Source organism: Hydra viridissima, unplaced genomic scaffold (assembly GCF_058129835.1).
Source record: "Hydra viridissima isolate aposymbiotic clone 2 unplaced genomic scaffold, HvirCarnegie_v1 scaffold_8, whole genome shotgun sequence".
Taxonomy (NCBI): Eukaryota; Metazoa; Cnidaria; class Hydrozoa; order Anthoathecata; family Hydridae; genus Hydra; species Hydra viridissima.
Window position 1 is genome coordinate 11,142,679 of NW_028324307.1, and position 17,406 is coordinate 11,160,084.

A 17,406-nucleotide genomic window follows, 5' to 3' on the forward strand; every position below is an offset into this window, starting at 1 on the left:
AAATAACATAAGTATTTTATTATAAATAAAAGTAAAATAAATACTCCAGTAGTTCCACTCCCCTCAAATGCAGAATAGAGGTTCTGATGCTAAAATAGGTTTTTAACAATATGTGGCTATGAAAATAGCCGTTTTTAGGTTTTTAACAATATGTGGCTATGAAAATAGCCGTTTATTAAAAGTTGCTTATCAACTACAGCTGCATGGTTTAATGATGCTTCCTTGATTTCTTTTTATAATATGAACCATTACTCTTTATCTTCCTAAAATTATTTAACAACACACATTAAAATTTTAAAAAGTTTTGTTAATAAATAGTATAGTTTAAGATATAAACTATTTATTATAGAAATTATCTATCAAATTCTAATTCTAATAATTATACATTCAAGAAAAAACTGTATTCACTGTAATAAATAGATACAATTGAAATATAATTAAAATTTTTACTCTAAACGTAACTCAGCAATCCTTATGTGGAGCAACATTTAATATTTACAACAAGCCTTCATGAATTGCACTATGAAAGTTTGGGATTCTTATGTTTCAACTTTTCTAACAATTAGTATTTTTTTTTTTTTTTTGCAAGCATAAAAAAAACAAACCGTTTGATTATGTAAAAAGATCTCAGAAATATCAGATTGGCTACCACCAGCACCTAAAATGTATCATTAATAAAATTAAACGATAACATTAAATATTTAAATTTAAAGATATACATAGCTTTCTCCAATATTTACCTTAAGAACAGTTATCAGCTTAATCTTCTTGCAGTATAGCTTTTATACCTCTTGCATTTTGTTCTTCTTACAGTATAGGTACATGTCAGATGTCATAAATAAATAATTAGCTGTATCCCTAGTATTTTCAGCAAAAGAAGTTAATCGTGCATGACCTACTCGTGCAGTTTTGTTGGCTTTGTTCCTGGCTTCAATGGCACTCTCAGACAAAGAACCTATTGGATACTTAAAATATTTAATAAAAGAAACACCATGAACTACCATTCTATGCACAGACTGTGACATTGGAATGGCTTTTAAAAACTGATCATTAGAAATGAGACCAAACAGACGCTCAGATTTCTGCTTGAAAATTTTCACATCCGGTCTTGCGGTTGTACTATTTATATCAATTAGCAGGTCCCTAAATAGTTTGATCATAGTGGTATTCAAATTTAGAATTCTTCCAGTCACAGATGGATTATTAAAGAATTTTCGTGCAACATTGCCAGTGTTGGATGCACCACTTTCCTTCCTGACAAAAGATACCCTTATTTTTAATTGTATTTTGAATAAGTGCTGGAATTTTTTTTTGTTTTCAATAAATTCTTGGCTGTTTTTTGCTGGAATTTTTCTTCCTTGTTTCACTGCTGGAAGTTTGCAAGCAGTATTGAAAACCCACTCCATGCTGCATATCCACAAATGAAGACTGCAAATTCCAAGTTTCAATATATTCTTGTCTACATCTTTATCTTTATTCCAAATGGTTTCCAAATTAAACTCCTTAGGACTTGCTTGACATACATGACAGCACTGAGATGCTATATTTTTTTTAAGCATTTTTGATACCACAGCATTAAGTGTTTTACCATCATTCATTGTGGTATAAATAGTTGACAAACTTGAATTTATAACAAAAGTATTGTCATGAAGTGTAAACTTAATATTCTCTAAAGACAAAATTTCATTTTGTAAATGTTCAAACTTCTCTTGAATAAAACTAGTAGTCTCTTTGGCAAAACAAAACATAAGATGACGGGTTGCATCTGGACTATTTGGATTACAATTTTTCCATAGTATCTTTTTTCCACTTCGAATCTCCAACAAGACAAACACTATACTATACACAGTGGAATCATCCACACCTCTCTTCATAGTTGCTGCATTCTGAAATTCAGATTGGTCACTCTGACCATCACCACCCACTTTGCAAATAACATATATGTTATCATGTTCCTCCTGTGCTAAAAATTTAATAAAATTATCATCATCCTCCAAAAGATACTCAAACACTCTAGAAACTGAATGTTTGATCATACTGAATAGACTACATTTTACTTCAGTTTCTGAATATTTCACCTGCTCTGGATATGTCAATTTTTTGTATTCTTTTAACTTGGTTAAACCTGGAGGAACAAGATGATGATTTTGTGTAACAATTTTTTTAAATTCAGCCCATGTTCTGTCTGTTAGTCTCAAATTGCAAAAAGTATGCAATGATAAATTTGGACCATATAAATTAGACCTGGGTGCAGTAGAGGGATTAGATGCAAACCTTTTTACAGCATGTTGAAGTTCTTCCAGTTCTTTTCCCTGAAGATTATCAGTTCTTTTACGTTTCATCCTACTCGTAAGTTCTAAAAAAGATTTTCTAGGTTTTGGTGCTTCAGGTGTTCCCATTGTTACAGTATTTCTCCTAAAACATGTATAAAATGTGTGTGTACAACTTTTAACTTTATATATATACATATATATATATATATATATATATATATATATATATATATATATATATATATATATATATATATATATATATATATATATATATATATATATTTATTTGTATAAAATGAATAAAAACACCTTTTTGGTGTTTTTATTCAAAAGGTGTTTTTATTCATTTTATACAAATAAATAAATAAATATTGCTCTATTATTCAATAGTATCGAGCACTCTCAAACGCACAAGAGTATTTGTATTATTATACTATAACAATACATTATATACTTTGTATATATATATATATATATATATATATATATATATATATATATATATATATATATATATATATATATATATATATATATATATAATACACACATACGTACCTGTTTAACTTCAGTCTAAGACCTTCAAGTATTAATTGGCCCTCCTTCATTTTTTGTTTACCCTGCTTGATGAGCAGGTTACCCTGCTGAATCAGCTTTTCACCCTCTTTTAAAATAAGTTGTCCCTCCTCATATTTACTTATCTGTTGCTCAGGATCTGCTTCTAAGCTATATATATATATATATATATATATATATATATATATATATATATATATATATATATATATATATATATATAACATTTTATTTTAGAATTAATAAAAAACTTACCAGACATATGATTTGTATTCTATTTTTTTATCCAGAAAATCTTTGTATTTAGTGAAGAACAAACTGCTTTTTTTTCCACATTTGTTAAAGTTTTTTATCAACTCAAAAGCTAGTCTTCGAAAAATTTTGAAACTAACCATACAACCAGCATTATTTAGTGCAATAAACTTAGACTCCAAAAGTTTTGCACAGGCTTTAAAATTTTTTCTTAAGAATATATGCCTTGGGGGAAATGTATGTGTTAAAAGTTAACGAAGAGTGAATGTAGCCATTTTGATAGTTAATAAAAATCATCGCAAGGTAAAACTGAATCAAATAAAAACTTACCGGAAGTTGTTGAACTACGGAATTTTCATTAACTTCACAGAATTTAGTCGGTTTTTGAATAAAATCCACAATAGTAAAAATGATTTTTAAGCATGAGGTCACAGAGGTCGCACAGTGGAAAATTGTAGAGCAATAGCATATCATAAATGTTTTTTACTAATGTCGCTACTGTCATTATATTTCAGTTTTATTTAATAGTTTAATAGTCAATCATTACTATAATGCAGGAATTTCACATAATTTTATGTAAAAATAAAAGATTTGAAGCCCTATTGTTTATTACTTTTGCGGATGTTCATTTCAAACCTGTTCGCTTCATCACTTTAAAAGTTAATTTTTTATAAAACTTTCTAGGAATAAATATAAAGTATTATACATTTTTGAAAAGCTCATCTTATGGAGATTTTAAGAAAATTATACATTTTTACTTAAATGGTTCAGTTTAGGAGTAATTATTTGAACAATGAAATAAATGAAAAAAAAAATATTCTTCAAGTTCACTGAGACTTTTGGCAGTTACCCACGCTTCCCCACGCTTTAAATTTAATATAGTATTGTAGCCTTGGTGTTTATTAAAAACATGTATAAGAATGAGTTGCAGAAACGTGCGGTTTCCGAAATTATCGAGAAAAAAGTGATAAAAGTAAAAAAAAACAGAAAACCGCTTTTTATCGTGGTTTTAAATTTTGTTCATTTATAACAATAGCTTGGTATATGTTTTTAAATTTATTATCAATTTTTTATTGATACCATGGCATTCTTGTATTTTTACACTCATTTTGTGGTGAATGTACACTGCCAATATATAAAGAGTTGAAACATTTATATCAGTATAACAAATTCACAGTGGAAATTAAACCGACACTTTTGACTATTGAATATTATGTACATTACTTTTGTGACTTGTTAAAATGACAACTTTTAAGTGTTCGAAACGTAAATTATTGCTTTCCTATATTGATGGAGGAAGGACAGTTGAGTCACTGTCAATAATTTTAAAAGAAAATTATCAACTTTCTGAGGACAACTTGTGTTTCATCATTAGTGATATTCAAAGGCACATTATTCCGTCGTTTAATAAACGATGGATACAGGCGTCACGGAAAAAGGATGCTTTTTTATCTAAGAACAGTGATTGGTTGGATTCTGAATATTGTGTACCTTTACCTAACTCAGAAGAGGCAATTACCGACTCCACGCCATCTACTTCTTTTGAAAAACGCGGAAGACCGTGCGTGTCTTATGGAGATTCGTCAGAATCCAGCAAAAAAAGAAAAAATACCATGTTACTTAAGGAATATGGATTTGATCACATCTTTAATACATATCTTCAGGCGTTGCGTTCAATAGGAGAAGAAGCAGAAGCAAAACTTGTGGAATCATTAAGGATGGCTGATAAAGACAAAAAAAAATTAATATCGAGTTTTATGGAAAACGCAAGCCAGAAAAATATGCTAACGGATGAAGAAGCACTCAGCGTGTTTATTGACTTAGATTTAACAGAAGCACAATATTTGTACATGAGGAAGGTGACTAATGAACGAAATTGTTCCATATTTCCACCATATTGTAAAATTCAAGAAATTAAACAGACCTGCTATCCACCATCTTCTGCAATAGAAATTACGAACACACATGCGAAAATTCTGGAACTGCAAGATTTATTGGATCACACTGTAGCTAGAATTTTGACTATAGATTCCGTGTACAGTATTGAATTCAAACATTTTATATAGTAAATGGGGCTGTGATGGTTCCTCTGGCCAAAGCCAATACAAGCAGAAACTTCCAGAGGAATCTGAACTTATTTCTGATGCAAATTTGTTTACTAGTTCTTTGGTGCCTATCAAACTAATTGATATAGTAACTGGCGCAGTTGTTTGGCAAAATCCGGCACCTTCATCAGTTCGTTTTTGTCGACCTATATGCATAGTTTTGCAAAGAGACTCCCGAGAAAACTAAAGCCGTTGTAGATGAAATAAAGAGCCAAATAAACTTTTTGCGGCCGTCTATAATTAATAAAAATGGTAAAAGTGTTCAGGTAAAACATGAGCTTTTTCTAACAATGATAGATGGAAAAGTGGCTCAGGTATTAACGGATACGCCTTCTGGATCTACATGTACAATATGTGGAGCTACTCCACGGCAAATGAACGATTTGACTAAAGTGGCTTCTAGGCCTGAAAATGAAAGTTCGTATCAATACGGATTGTCTACATTACATGCCTGGATTCGTTGTATGGAAATGATATTACATATTTCTTACAACCTTTCTTTCCAAACATGGGCAGCCACAAGTGAAGAAAAAAAACGGCTAAAGCAAGAGAAGAAGATCTTGGTGCAGAAACGTTTTCGTGAAGAGCTAGGGTTGATCATTGACAAACCAAGACAAGTAAGTGGTAATACCAATGACGGTAATACTGCTAGAAGATTTTTTTACAATGCAAGCTGCTCTGCTGAAATCACTGGAGTGGATAAAAATTTGATTAAGCGATTTTACATAATTCTGCAAGCTCTCTCCTCAGGTGTTATGATAAATGCTGAAAGTTTTGGTAGTTATGCTGTAGAAACTGCCCGAATCTATGTGACCAATTATGGATGGTACTATATGCCATCTTCAGTACACAAAATCTTACTTCACGGAGAAAATATCATAAAGCATTTTGCAGTACTTCCTATCGGTCAACTTTCAGAAGATGCGCAAGAATCCTGTAATAAGGATTATAAAAAATTTCGCCTTCATCATGCCAGAAAATGTTCTCGATCAGTTACAAATGAGGATGTATTTCATACCCTTCTGTACACTTCCGATCCGTACATCACTAGCATTAGAAAACCGTATAACAAAAATGTGAAAGAACTTGATGAAGATACTCTGCAGCTTTTGAAAGTCAACGAACTGATTTCAGGAACTAAAAGTCCTTATCCCAATGGGCATGCGTCGTCCGCGCGGCGTCCGTAGGACGTCCGTTAGACGTCCAGACGTCCTTAGGACGTCCGTGGGTCGTCGTGCGGACGACGCATGCCCACTGGGATGTAGTTGTGATATAGTACCTTTAACATACCTATACATTATTTCATAAAAACAACTATTTAAAAATTGTTCTTTAGAAACTGTTTTAAATATTTCTATAATTAGTAGGTAAGCATTTTATGTACTTTTCGTCGTTTCTAATAACTTTAAGATATTTTCATATATTTGTAAAGAATTATGTTAAAGTGTAAATTATTAAACTGCCAATTTTGAAGTTTTTGATTTTTATTTATTTATTTTTAATATTGTATTACAAAATAATTCTTACAAAAAGTATTTCATTAGAAGCGTCATATACTACTTTACATTTGTGCAAATTTTCAAATCTCTATTTTTAGTAACAAAAAAGTTATCGATTTTTGGTCCGAAACACACCTTTATTTTCCACTGTGGGTCGCCTCAATTTTTTTGCATGGCAGTAAATTCAATTCGCAGTAGCTATATTTTATTCAAAAAAAACGAGGCGACCTCTGTGACCACATGCTCAAATCAATCAATGTTTAAGAAATCAAAAAATCAGCAAAAAAATGCTATGCCAAAACCCTTTTTTTCTATTTCTAGTTTTACATTCAATTAAATACATGATTATTTTAATTTCGCATAAAAATAATATAGAAATTTAACACTTATCATATACTTTGAAAGGATTTTAACAAAAATGCGAGTTTTTTAAAACCTCAAAAAAAACCTTAAGATGTCAGAAGTTTAAAAAAACTTAAAATAATTTTTTTTTTATAAAGAGTTAAAAACTAAATGCAAAAAAAAAAAACTTAAAAAGTTTAAATATGAAAAATCACTAAAAAATATGCACAAAATCCTATTTCCGCTAAGCGATGCATAGTGCCATGGTGCAGGACACAATGCAGGTTTTGATATGCAATTCATGCAGCAATATGACGTTTCCTTCCTTATTCCCTGTTTATAACATTGTTTACAACGCTGAAAATATGTTTTTCGCTAATAATTTTCAGGAAAGGAAAATTTTTTTTCGCTTTAGCCTCAGTGTCCAAAAACGACCGTTTCGTTTTAGACGGCTATAGCCGTCATGCCACATAGTGAACTTCGCTTTGACGGCTATAGAAGCAAGTGTCCGTCAACGGGTTAATAAAATTTAACAGCTTAACAACTTTTGAACACTACTGCATAAAAACTTTTTCTGAAATGCTTTTAGTTTTCGAATTTTTATACTTTCAGTTTAAATTTTTGGAACGGTGCGCCCTGCAATTTTTAGCAGTTTTTCGGTTTTGAGTAAAAATACGCGACGCATTAAATCCAGGGTGTTAATGTTAAAAAAATATCGACTTGCTCAAACTTTCTTGTGCTTCATTTTTGTCAAGCAGCGCGTAACGAAAAGTTTTATATTGCGGATACTTTGTAATTTTTGCACTTTCACGAAACCTGTAGTGTTACGAAGGCGTAAATTATAAAATTTACTCCAGATGCAGTCGACGTAAAAGTACTATTTTGCATATTGAAAAAATTAAGGTTTACCAAATTTAAGAATTCGGTTTTGATAATCTATTTATAACCCGCTTTTACCGGATTCGGAACTTATCGGAGAGTAAATGCCCCTCCTTTTTAAAACTACAAAATTTAAACATTATCAGAAAGATTTTTAGAACCTCGATAAAATTTTTCCTTAATAAAATTATCCTGGATCTCACACCTCCAAGCTAACAAGTGAATTTCCTGACCAAAAATGCAGCAATCTGTCCAGAAAACATTGCAGAAAATTTAAAATTTAATATTTCGGCTGTAATACTTTAGAGCTTGTTGGGAGGTTTAACAAATTTTATGACATTCCAAAAAAACCTGCAAGTTTTTTTGAGATTTTACGAAACTTATTTAAATTTACGAAACTTATTTAAACAAGAAAAGTGAGGAGCGTTAATTTTAAAGATCTATTTAAAAGACATCGAATTACAATATATACAAGAAAATCTGCAGACACGTCTCAATAAATATTCGTGGGAAGAGAGACCATCTTTTGCTTCTGTTATCTTCCGAGTCTTGAAATCTTGTTCCTAAAAACAAGAAAGTTCAGTAATAAAATTTACTCTTTAAGTTGTTAAGTCTTTCGTTCAAACCGCTCGGCTGACATTTAAATTATTCTAAAAACTGAGTTTTGGGAGAACTTGTAGAACTTTTAAGGAAATTAGCATTAAATTATAACTTACATTATTTTCCCACGCCATACTTCCCTCCATAGCCTCCGCCATACTTCCCTCCATAGCCTCCGTAGCCTCCGCCATACTTCCCTCCATAGCCTCCGCCATACTTCCCTCCATAGCCTCCATAGCCTCCGTAACCGCCATAACCTCCATATATTAATGGATCATTTTCCTAAATGTAAATTAACAATATTTAACTCCTGCATTTTCAATTAATGAAGAAAATTAGTGAGAGCTAATAATAATAATAGTATAATAAAGCTACGTCTTTCTTAAGAAAGTCTTCATCTTCGTCTTCATTTCTAAAATGATTCAAGTATCATTTGTAAATATTTTAGTTAACTTTAAAGTTTGTATTTAAATAAGTAGTTAACGTCCTACATTTGTCTTTTCCCATATCCACCACCGTATTTTCCGCCGTAGCCTCCACCGTAGCCCCCACCGTATTTTCCCCCATACCCCCCGCCGTAGCCTCCACCGTAGCCTCCGCCGTATTTTCCACCGTAGCCTCCACCGTAGCCTCCACCGTATTTTCCACCGTAGCCTCCACCGTATTTTCCACCGTAGCCTCCACCGTATTTTCCACCATATACCATGTCGTCTTGTCCTTCTTTTTCCTAAATTAAACATTTGCAATAAAACTCTGATACGGAAATTTTTAAGAATGTTCCAAAACACTCAATTGTTGAACATCTTTACACCGAAAAATAAATAAAATAATGGTAATCAAGATAATCTACGTCATTAGATCCATCTTCATTATCATTGTCTTTTTGTCTAAAAAAAAAAAAAAATTCAGCTAAAAAAAAAGTCAAATTTTGCTATGAAATAAAATTAAAGTTGCTTTTTTTTCATTAACCAATTTAAATTTTGCATTGGAAAAATTAACACTTACTTCAAATCACGTCCATTCGGTGCTGCTTCGCTCAGCTGAAAGAAAATGCATTTAGATTTAAGAATGCCATAATTTGAAAAAGAAAATGCATTCAGATTTAAGAATGCCATAATTTGAAAAAGAAGCAAAAAAAAAAAAAAGACAACGCTAAAAAAAGGCTTAAAAAACTCACCAAGAGCTGAAATGAAACCAAAACGAAAAGGATTATAAATTTACTCATTTTCTGAGATGTTCTTTTAAATAAAAGTAATTTTTCATTCTTTTTTATACCATTTTTTAATTTGGTTTTTTTCATAATTTTTTTATAATTGCTCTGAAATAACTTAATTCTTTTTTAAGCCACCATTTTGCTATGATTGGACAATCCCAAATCGTGCGTGAATTAACAATTAGGGTTGCTAGAGATCCAATTTCAAATGCAACTTTTTAACCATTGTTGACGTTAAACTCGCTCAGACTGCTGTATTTTTTGCCCTTAAAAAGTTCCTTTTGATGTCATCTCAAAATTGAAGAGTTTTACTCATAACCTTCTGCCACCATTTTAATGGGCAATAAAAAATGTATTTTTGTTAATTGGTTTATAAAGTATATTTTGAAGAATGTACGAACTCAAAATATTACACAAACTCATTGTATTATTTTTTGAATAACGACGTTTTGGTGGCGCTTCGACCGTGGAACGAATTAATAAAACCATAAAAATTTTAATTAATGGCTTTTTTTGGCAACGTCTAATTCCAATGGGTAAATGATTTTCACGCTAAAACAGTATTTTCAATTTTTTTTTTACGTCAAAAGACCATTTTGTTGTGAACATATATTTTAGTGTGAATGGTTCAATATCAAATGACTTCAATTTTTCAAAATATTTTCTGAAGACCATTTATTTATTAGATTTTTTGTTCCTTTGTCATCTTTATGTCTGGACCTCTTTCAATGTTCAGCTAAAACAAGATCATTTCTTAGATTTCTTTTGTCATTTTAAGGTCAACTTGTACCCCTTTCATTCTCACAAAAAAAAAACATGGTTCAGGCCAAATCACTTTAAACTGTGTTTTATTGTCAATATGAACATGGTATGTAATTTTTTTTTTTTTACGTTTTTCTTGAACTTTTTCTCTAAATTACTAAAAGTAGAGGAGCAAACTTTAATGCTTTTGTTATTTGAGCAATTGGGCATAGATCTGTGAGTTGCACAGAATTAAAGATACAAGTCAAGGGAAATATCAATTCTCTTTTGTTTGCTAAACTTATGATAATGACGGAAATAAGTGTTCGAATATTCAATAAAAAAGTGTGCGTACATTCGATAAATTTTTTCGGATTTTGTTGTACATAAGGACATGCTCGCAAAAACAAATGTGTAAATGATAAAAATAAAGATAAATTAATATCCAGCTTTTTGCATTAAGATTTAGATTAAAAAATAATATTCAGTGATAAATGAACAGACTTTCAAATAATGGTAATACAATAAAAGGTATAGAAAAAAAAATGTTCGTACAGCTCACGTTCAGGGAAGTGTCATCGTGGAATTATATAGTTTTAAACTAAACTGTATATCCCTGAGTAATTTATGATGTAAAAATAGTTCATTTAAAAAAGTGGCGGTGAAAATTCCTCTGAAATGTAAAGAAGAACTGCAGAAGAACGTAAAACACTTCAGAATGAAGGGAAATCGTTAAAATCTACTGCTTGTATTACTTTCAGACGATGAAGTTCAAACTGTAGTAAAAAGATACAAGAATGAAAATCAATTTGGAAACCACCTTGAAAAAAAAATCTAAATATAAGAAAACTTTGTGAAATAGTTTACGTTAGTTAAGAAGAAAAAAAAAAAAAGATTTTAAGTGAATCTTTTTTCCCTTTGTCAGAATCCGTTGACATACTAGTACGTCATATTAAACCTTATATGATCTTACATCAAAGCTTAATAAAATACTTCGAAAAACCTAATGAGACCCAATCTAATGACATGACACTTTATTAAACTAATTACTTTGGTAAACCTAATTGCATGACACTTTGTTAAAGTAAATAGCATGACATTTTAAAATTTAATTGTACTAAATGTTTAATGGTTTTCGTATTTATGACGAATGAGAGAATTTCTTTTTACATGTTTCTTTTTACAAGAAGTTCTTCTTACAAGGTTTCTGTAAAAAGTTCACGGAGATTTTGAAAAAAATATAAAAATAAACATGATCGATAAAACAGGTGTTTCAAAAAAAATCTCTTTTAAGTTGTCACTCTTTTTTTAAATTCAAGTTTGAAAGTGGGTTTCTGCTATTTATTTGTATATGAGTGCCATTGTGGTCGCTATAAACTGCATGAATTTGCTTCCAATGAGCTGCATTTGGGAATTCTCTTGCTCCTCCTCTATCCTCATAAAACGTTAACTTCGTTTGCTTCGTAAGTTCAAAAAACTTTGCTTTTTTAAAAAGATTTTTTAAATTCAAATATTAGTTATACATCGTCACTGTTATCATGAAATCCAATATTGCCAACCTAGCTGACCCAAGAATGCCACTTATATGGGGTGATAGTGTACACATCCCAGGGTCACTTGGAGCAAATTTTAAAATCTTTTAGGTACGTCCGCGGGAAAAAAGTGACATTGAAGTTACAAAAATGGAAAAAATTTACCTTCTTTTTTGACATAGCAAAACCGCTATAAAATCCATACTATTAATCATAGACCAATAAAATTTGGTGGCAATGTACCCTATGCCAATACCAAAATTTGGGTGAAATTTTATCCCAATTCCTGCAGTATAACAGAAGTTATGGTAGTTTTAGTATTGATTTTTTGTTGATTTTTTCACTTCCAGTGCTAAACTTTACTAATTACTGCCTATTACAAGCCCCCAGGCCATAATGTGGGTAACACATGTGCTCTAGTTGAATATACCAATAACATTGTAAAATAAGAGCCCGGGTGAATAAAAATGAGCAATTGCTTTTACTCAGTAATTGGTCAGCTTTACGTGAACAAAAAATTCAGCAGTTTTTCTGATACTTTTATTCACGTAAATGTAAGCAATTTACTCAGTAATTGCTCAATTTTACGTGAATAAAAACTTAAGAAAAGTGGTTGAAGTTTTTATTCACCTAAAGCTGACCAATTACTGAGTAAAAGCAATTGCTCATTTTTATTCACCCGGCCTAAGGATTATGATGTTCTTACCAAAATTTTTGGTTTCGGGGGTCAATACTGTTGTTCTTGAATGAGCCCTATTTACACCATATGGACCTTTTTCTATATAAAATCTTATATGACAGTACTATTAGTGTCCCATAAGCTTTCTTTTAACTAAACTACTACCTTAGAAATTAGTTGAGACATTTTAACAGATTTTTTGATGTAAATTATAAAAAATCTTGACATTTTTTACTCTAGTAAAATTGCGCTTATTCTACACATGGATTTAGTCCTGAGGATTTGTGAGCAAAACAAAGAAATGTGTTGAAAACCTTTTGCATGTGATTTTTAATTGGTCAACATGTATTGTGTGTTGAAAAACCCATTTCATACATAAAATCAGCTAAAAATGTCTAGAATTTCCTTTGTGTTTTGTTTTCAAAATCATTATCAAATGTACAAGCTGTAAAGTTCAATAAATTTACACTAACAGTGAATTAATTTCTAAAATTTATTCAACTCTATTCTTTTCTTGTGATATCTTCACACTCTTTAACTTATTTGACATGACATTTAAAGCACTGGTCAGCTTACTATTCTTAAAATGAATATTTTTCTACTCTATCATAAGATGTGCTTAAATTTAATTTTAAAGTTTTAATTGTAATCTTGTTCCATTTTTGTTTTAACAATGATTAGAAAAATAAAAGGGTTTTTCATAAGAAAAATTATCAATATCAACCCATCATCACTTGAATAAGAGCGTACATGATTAATTTAATTTTTGCTTTGATTTTGTACGCTGTGACGTTCATATCGTTAAAAAGTTAAAATCATATCAAGACTTTGTTTTTGTGACACTAAACTGAAACGTTTGCAGAAATATCCAAAGTTATTTATAGTATTTATAATTAATAATTAAATATCCAATAACGCTGGGATGTTGAAAATTGAGGGGAAGGGGAGGATCAAAATTAAAGCGTACGTACTTAAATTATGTCTTTTTTTTTATTTCAACTGAAGCATTGTTTCCCAATCACGGAATTTTATTCGTATAAAACCGTCTCTTTTTTTCCATTAACTTACTGGCTCAGGGACTAATTAACTGCTCTCTCACAACTTCGGGTAAGTAATGAATATAAAGAAAGGAACAGGAGAAAAACTGCTTTGAGTTACACTAATGACAAGTTTACATTAAAAATTAGTTCGATAATGACCTCATTTTTTACACCGACTCATTCAAAACAACTCAATTTCTGCAATAAAAAATCTTTCATTAAAATTTAAGATTTGGTTATTTAATGTTAACATGTTAGTAAAAGTTTAATTATTGCGTTATTAAAACAATTATTACGTTATTAAGATAATTATTTCGTTAGTAAGATAATTATTTGACAAATGTAATAAAAAGTGTTGCTAAAATCAATGTATAAAAATCGTTAATAGTTAATTGAAAGTTGAAATTAATATTTCTGCATAATATTAAACTTTATAAAATTAAGCATACTCAAAAGCATGGGATGTAACCGGTTTCTTTGTTCATCTTGTATAATTCCTGCTACACTAAATAAACTTTCGGATGCAACTGATGTTGCACTTAAGCACAAAATCATTTTACAAGCTAGCGTTATAAGTTTATAGGTGTCACCTTCTGTTTGATAAAAAGCCATACACCCATTTTCTTCTATAGCTAATTTGTTTCTCTCATTAACCATCATTAAATGTCCGTCATACTTTTTGAATTCCAAGTTTATTTGATGAATTTGATCCACAAGCAGATTAGTACATGGTTTTATGAAAAATTTATCCGTTAGTTGTGATACAAAAGTAATATTTTTATGTCTTGGTGCATTTCCATTACTCACATTATTTGACAATTGGTTTGATGGAACTGATGGTGTTAAATGAATGGCATCTTGCGATGACAAATTAACTTGTTGCATCTGCGGTGTTAATATTTTTTTAATAAAATTTTTTGCTCGAATTATTAAACCAAGACGTTGGGTTATATCTTCCACAAATTCAAATTTTTTATATCGAAAATCAAGATAAGTAGCTGCCACAAAAATATCATCAGTTAATATATAATTTAGGCGACTTTTTAAAGAATTTAGTAACTGAAATTTTAATGCTTCTATTAGATCTGCAGAGAATTCCATATTAGTTATTTTACTATTCAATAAACTGTAAACAGCTGGAAATAATAAAGAAACTGTAGGATAATTTCGACCACTTAAGCTTATTGTCAAATCTTTTAGTGATTCAAACAAATATCCAAAATCATTTATTATTATAAACTCGTCATCTGAAGGCACATAATGAAAAATGCATTCAGCACCATTTTCATATTTCATAGATAATAAAGCATCTTTATTTGAAAAAATTGAATCAAGCATTTCATATGTTGAATTCCATTTTGTTTTAACATCTTGCACTAATTTTATCTTTACGTCATATTGTAATATATCTTGTTTTTAAGTCTTTTCGTTAATCCTCTATATTTTAATATAGAGATATTAATTAATAATAAATAATGAACTGAATAATGTAATCAATAATTTATGCTCTAACAATATCAAAAACATTAATTCTGAAAAGTTTGTATAAAATAATTACCTTCACTATGTCTAAATAAACCAACTAATGATTTGCACTTTGCAATCAAGCTATTAAGTTTATCTTTAAGTAAATTAATTTCTTCATATTTTCGAGCTTCAGCTTCTGTTATCTCGATTGTTCGTAATTCGTCATCTTTATTAAACTTTTTTATATTTATGATATTTCTCCCTATAACATTACAATATTTATTTATAACAATAATAAACATAATATTAAAAATAATTTAAAAAAGTACATACCCTTACAGTTGGTATATCGTTTGGTATTGTGAGGAGGGAAAATGATAAAATTGAAAAACATTATCTTTAAGTTTTACCCGACTCAAGCTAATAACATTGGAAGGAAGAAAAGAGTGAGTCAACCAAGAAAAGACGTACATACAGAGACTTATTCATCATGTCGTATAAATAAAACACGAGAAAACTAATGAAGCAAAAAAAAATAAAAAAATAACCATTAAGAAAAGACGTACATACAGAGACCTATTTACCTGTCAAGTAAACTAATGAACTATAAAAGCTCAAAAAAAAAAAGAAAGAATCTGGCAGAGAGAGAGTGTGTGTTTTTTATGGGAAGACAGTTTTTAAAGAGAGCTTTTATTGGGAGAGTTAAGAGAAGAAGAATTAGAGTTTTTAAGTGAAGTCTTTGGGAGAAGAGAAAGAGTTTTTGAAGAAGAGATTTAAAAGAGAATTTTAAGAGAAAGAGTTTTAAGAGATTTAAAAGAGGAATTTATGAGAAAAAGAGTTTTGAAGATTTAATAAGAAATTTATGAAAAGAATTTATGGAAAATTTAACAAGAAACTTATGAGAAGAATTAAAGGAGAATTTAAAAGAGAACTTTATGAGGAAAGTTGGTAAGAAAATATTTGAGTAACTTTCAATATGCGTTATTATGAGAATTAATGTATTGTTATATGTACAAGTTAATATTAAGAGAACATATATATTGATGAGAAATATTTGAGAATATTTATTAAGAAAAACAAGTAAGAGAAGAAGAACCAGTAGTAAGTACTTTTGTTTGCATTAAGATTATTAATATTATTGTTGTTATGAGGTGAACCTGAATGACTTGCCATTTTTGATGTTGATAAAACTGTTTTTTAAATGTTTATTAAAAATGTTAATTCACTTTTACTTTTTCGAAAATGATTAATAATTAAAGTTCACTGATTTATGAAGAAATGAGTGAATACATAAATCTCGGTAGGACCTCCAGTGTGAGGGCAGTGGATTTTTTAATTATATTTATTTATTTTTTTGTTATATTATGTTTTCTTCTTTTGCAGTAAAGGCGAAGGGGAATGGGAAGGGGAAGGGGAAGTTTGGGTTTAGTGTTATTGTTGGATTAGGTATATGGAGGTTGGGAGCTAGGTTGATGGTCTGGGGAGTATTTGGTTAGGAAAGGGCTAGGTTTGGGTTGTGAGAAGGTATATGGAGGTTGGAAACAAGGTTGGGGGGTTTTATTAAATGTTTCCTATGTTCGGTCCCTCAGGTAATATATTACGGCGCGGCTATAGTAAGGTGTGCGGTTAGAGCATCATACTTTTTAATAACAATATTTTACGCATATAGTAATAACAACAATAATATTAATAATCTTAATGCAAACAAAAGTACTTACTACTGGTTCTTCTTCTCTTACTTGTTTTTCTTAATAAATATTCTCAAATATTTCTCATCAATATATATGTTCTCTTAATATTAACTTGTACATATAACAATACATTAATTCTCATAATAACGCATATTGAAAGTTACTCAAATATTTTCTTACCAACTTTCCTCATAAAGTTCTCTTTTAAATTCTCCTTTAATTCTTCTCATAAGTTTCTTGTTAAATTTTCCATAAATTCTTTTCATAAATTTCTTATTAAATCTTCAAAACTCTTTTTCTCATAAATTCCTCTTTTAAATCTCTTAAAACTCTTTCTCTTAAAATTCTCTTTTAAATCTCTTCTTCAAAAACTCTTTCTCTTCTCCCAAAGACTTCACTTAAAAACTCTAATTCTTCTTCTCTTAACTCTCCCAATAAAAGCTCTCTTTAAAAACTGTCTTCCCATAAAAAACACACACTCTCTCTCTGCCAGATTCTTTCTTTTTTTTTTTGA

The 17,406-nt window shown here is 29.9% G+C and overlaps 3 protein-coding genes and 1 long non-coding RNA gene across 6 annotated transcripts in view; 1 reads left to right on the forward strand and 3 right to left on the reverse strand.

Annotated features, from left to right (window-relative positions):
• The window catches only part of LOC145186829 (uncharacterized), a 30,186-nt gene extending 12,982 nt beyond the window's left edge, over positions 1-17,204 (reverse strand). Inside the window, exon 1 of the mRNA XM_090095517.1 lies at positions 17,073-17,204. The gene's annotated coding sequence lies outside the window, so the exon portion shown is untranslated. The remainder of the gene's footprint in view (positions 1-17,072) is intronic.
• Positions 391-3,486, reverse strand: LOC149885061 (uncharacterized). 2 transcript variants are annotated; one of them, XM_090095509.1, is made up of 4 exons: positions 3,108-3,485; positions 2,835-3,002; positions 741-2,415; positions 391-658 (listed from the first exon to the last, which is right to left on the reverse strand). In XM_090095509.1, the coding sequence occupies exons 1-3, from the start codon at positions 3,245-3,247 to the stop codon at positions 783-785; spliced, it is 1,941 nt and encodes a 646-aa protein (XP_089951635.1). In that variant the 5' UTR covers positions 3,248-3,485; the 3' UTR covers positions 391-658; positions 741-782. The 2 variants fall into 2 exon arrangements, with proteins under 2 accessions (XP_089951635.1, XP_089951636.1); XM_090095510.1 differs by lacking the exon at positions 2,835-3,002 and having other exon boundaries at positions 3,108-3,486.
• On the reverse strand, positions 13,930-15,630 carry LOC149885062 (uncharacterized). Of its 2 annotated transcripts, none has more exons than XM_090095522.1 (3): positions 15,535-15,630; positions 15,293-15,463; positions 13,930-15,171 (listed from the first exon to the last, which is right to left on the reverse strand). In XM_090095522.1, exon 3 carries the CDS (start codon positions 15,070-15,072, stop codon positions 14,140-14,142), a length of 933 nt encoding a protein of 310 aa, XP_089951648.1. In that variant the 5' UTR covers positions 15,073-15,171; positions 15,293-15,463; positions 15,535-15,630; the 3' UTR covers positions 13,930-14,139. Both variants share the same exon structure in this region, with proteins under 2 accessions (XP_089951648.1, XP_089951649.1).
• On the forward strand, positions 15,939-17,354 carry LOC149885063 (uncharacterized). Its single transcript, XR_016454881.1, has 2 exons — positions 15,939-16,149; positions 16,261-17,354. It is a non-coding gene; the product is annotated as an uncharacterized LOC149885063 (long non-coding RNA).
• The last annotated feature ends 52 nt before the right edge of the window (positions 17,355-17,406 follow it).

Coding starts and splice junctions, on each gene's coding strand:
- LOC149885061 (XM_090095509.1), bottom strand. CDS start 3,247: ATGGTTAGTTTCAAAATTTTTCGAAGACTAGCTTTTGAGTTGATAAAA. Junction 3,003..3,107: donor GAATACAAATCATATGTCTG/GTAAGTTTTTTA, acceptor ATATATATATAG/CTTAGAAGCAGATCCTGAGC. Junction 2,416..2,834: donor CTTAGACTGAAGTTAAACAG/GTACGTATGTGT, acceptor TACATGTTTTAG/GAGAAATACTGTAACAATGG.
- LOC149885062 (XM_090095522.1), bottom strand. CDS start 15,072: ATGCTTGATTCAATTTTTTCAAATAAAGATGCTTTATTATCTATGAAA.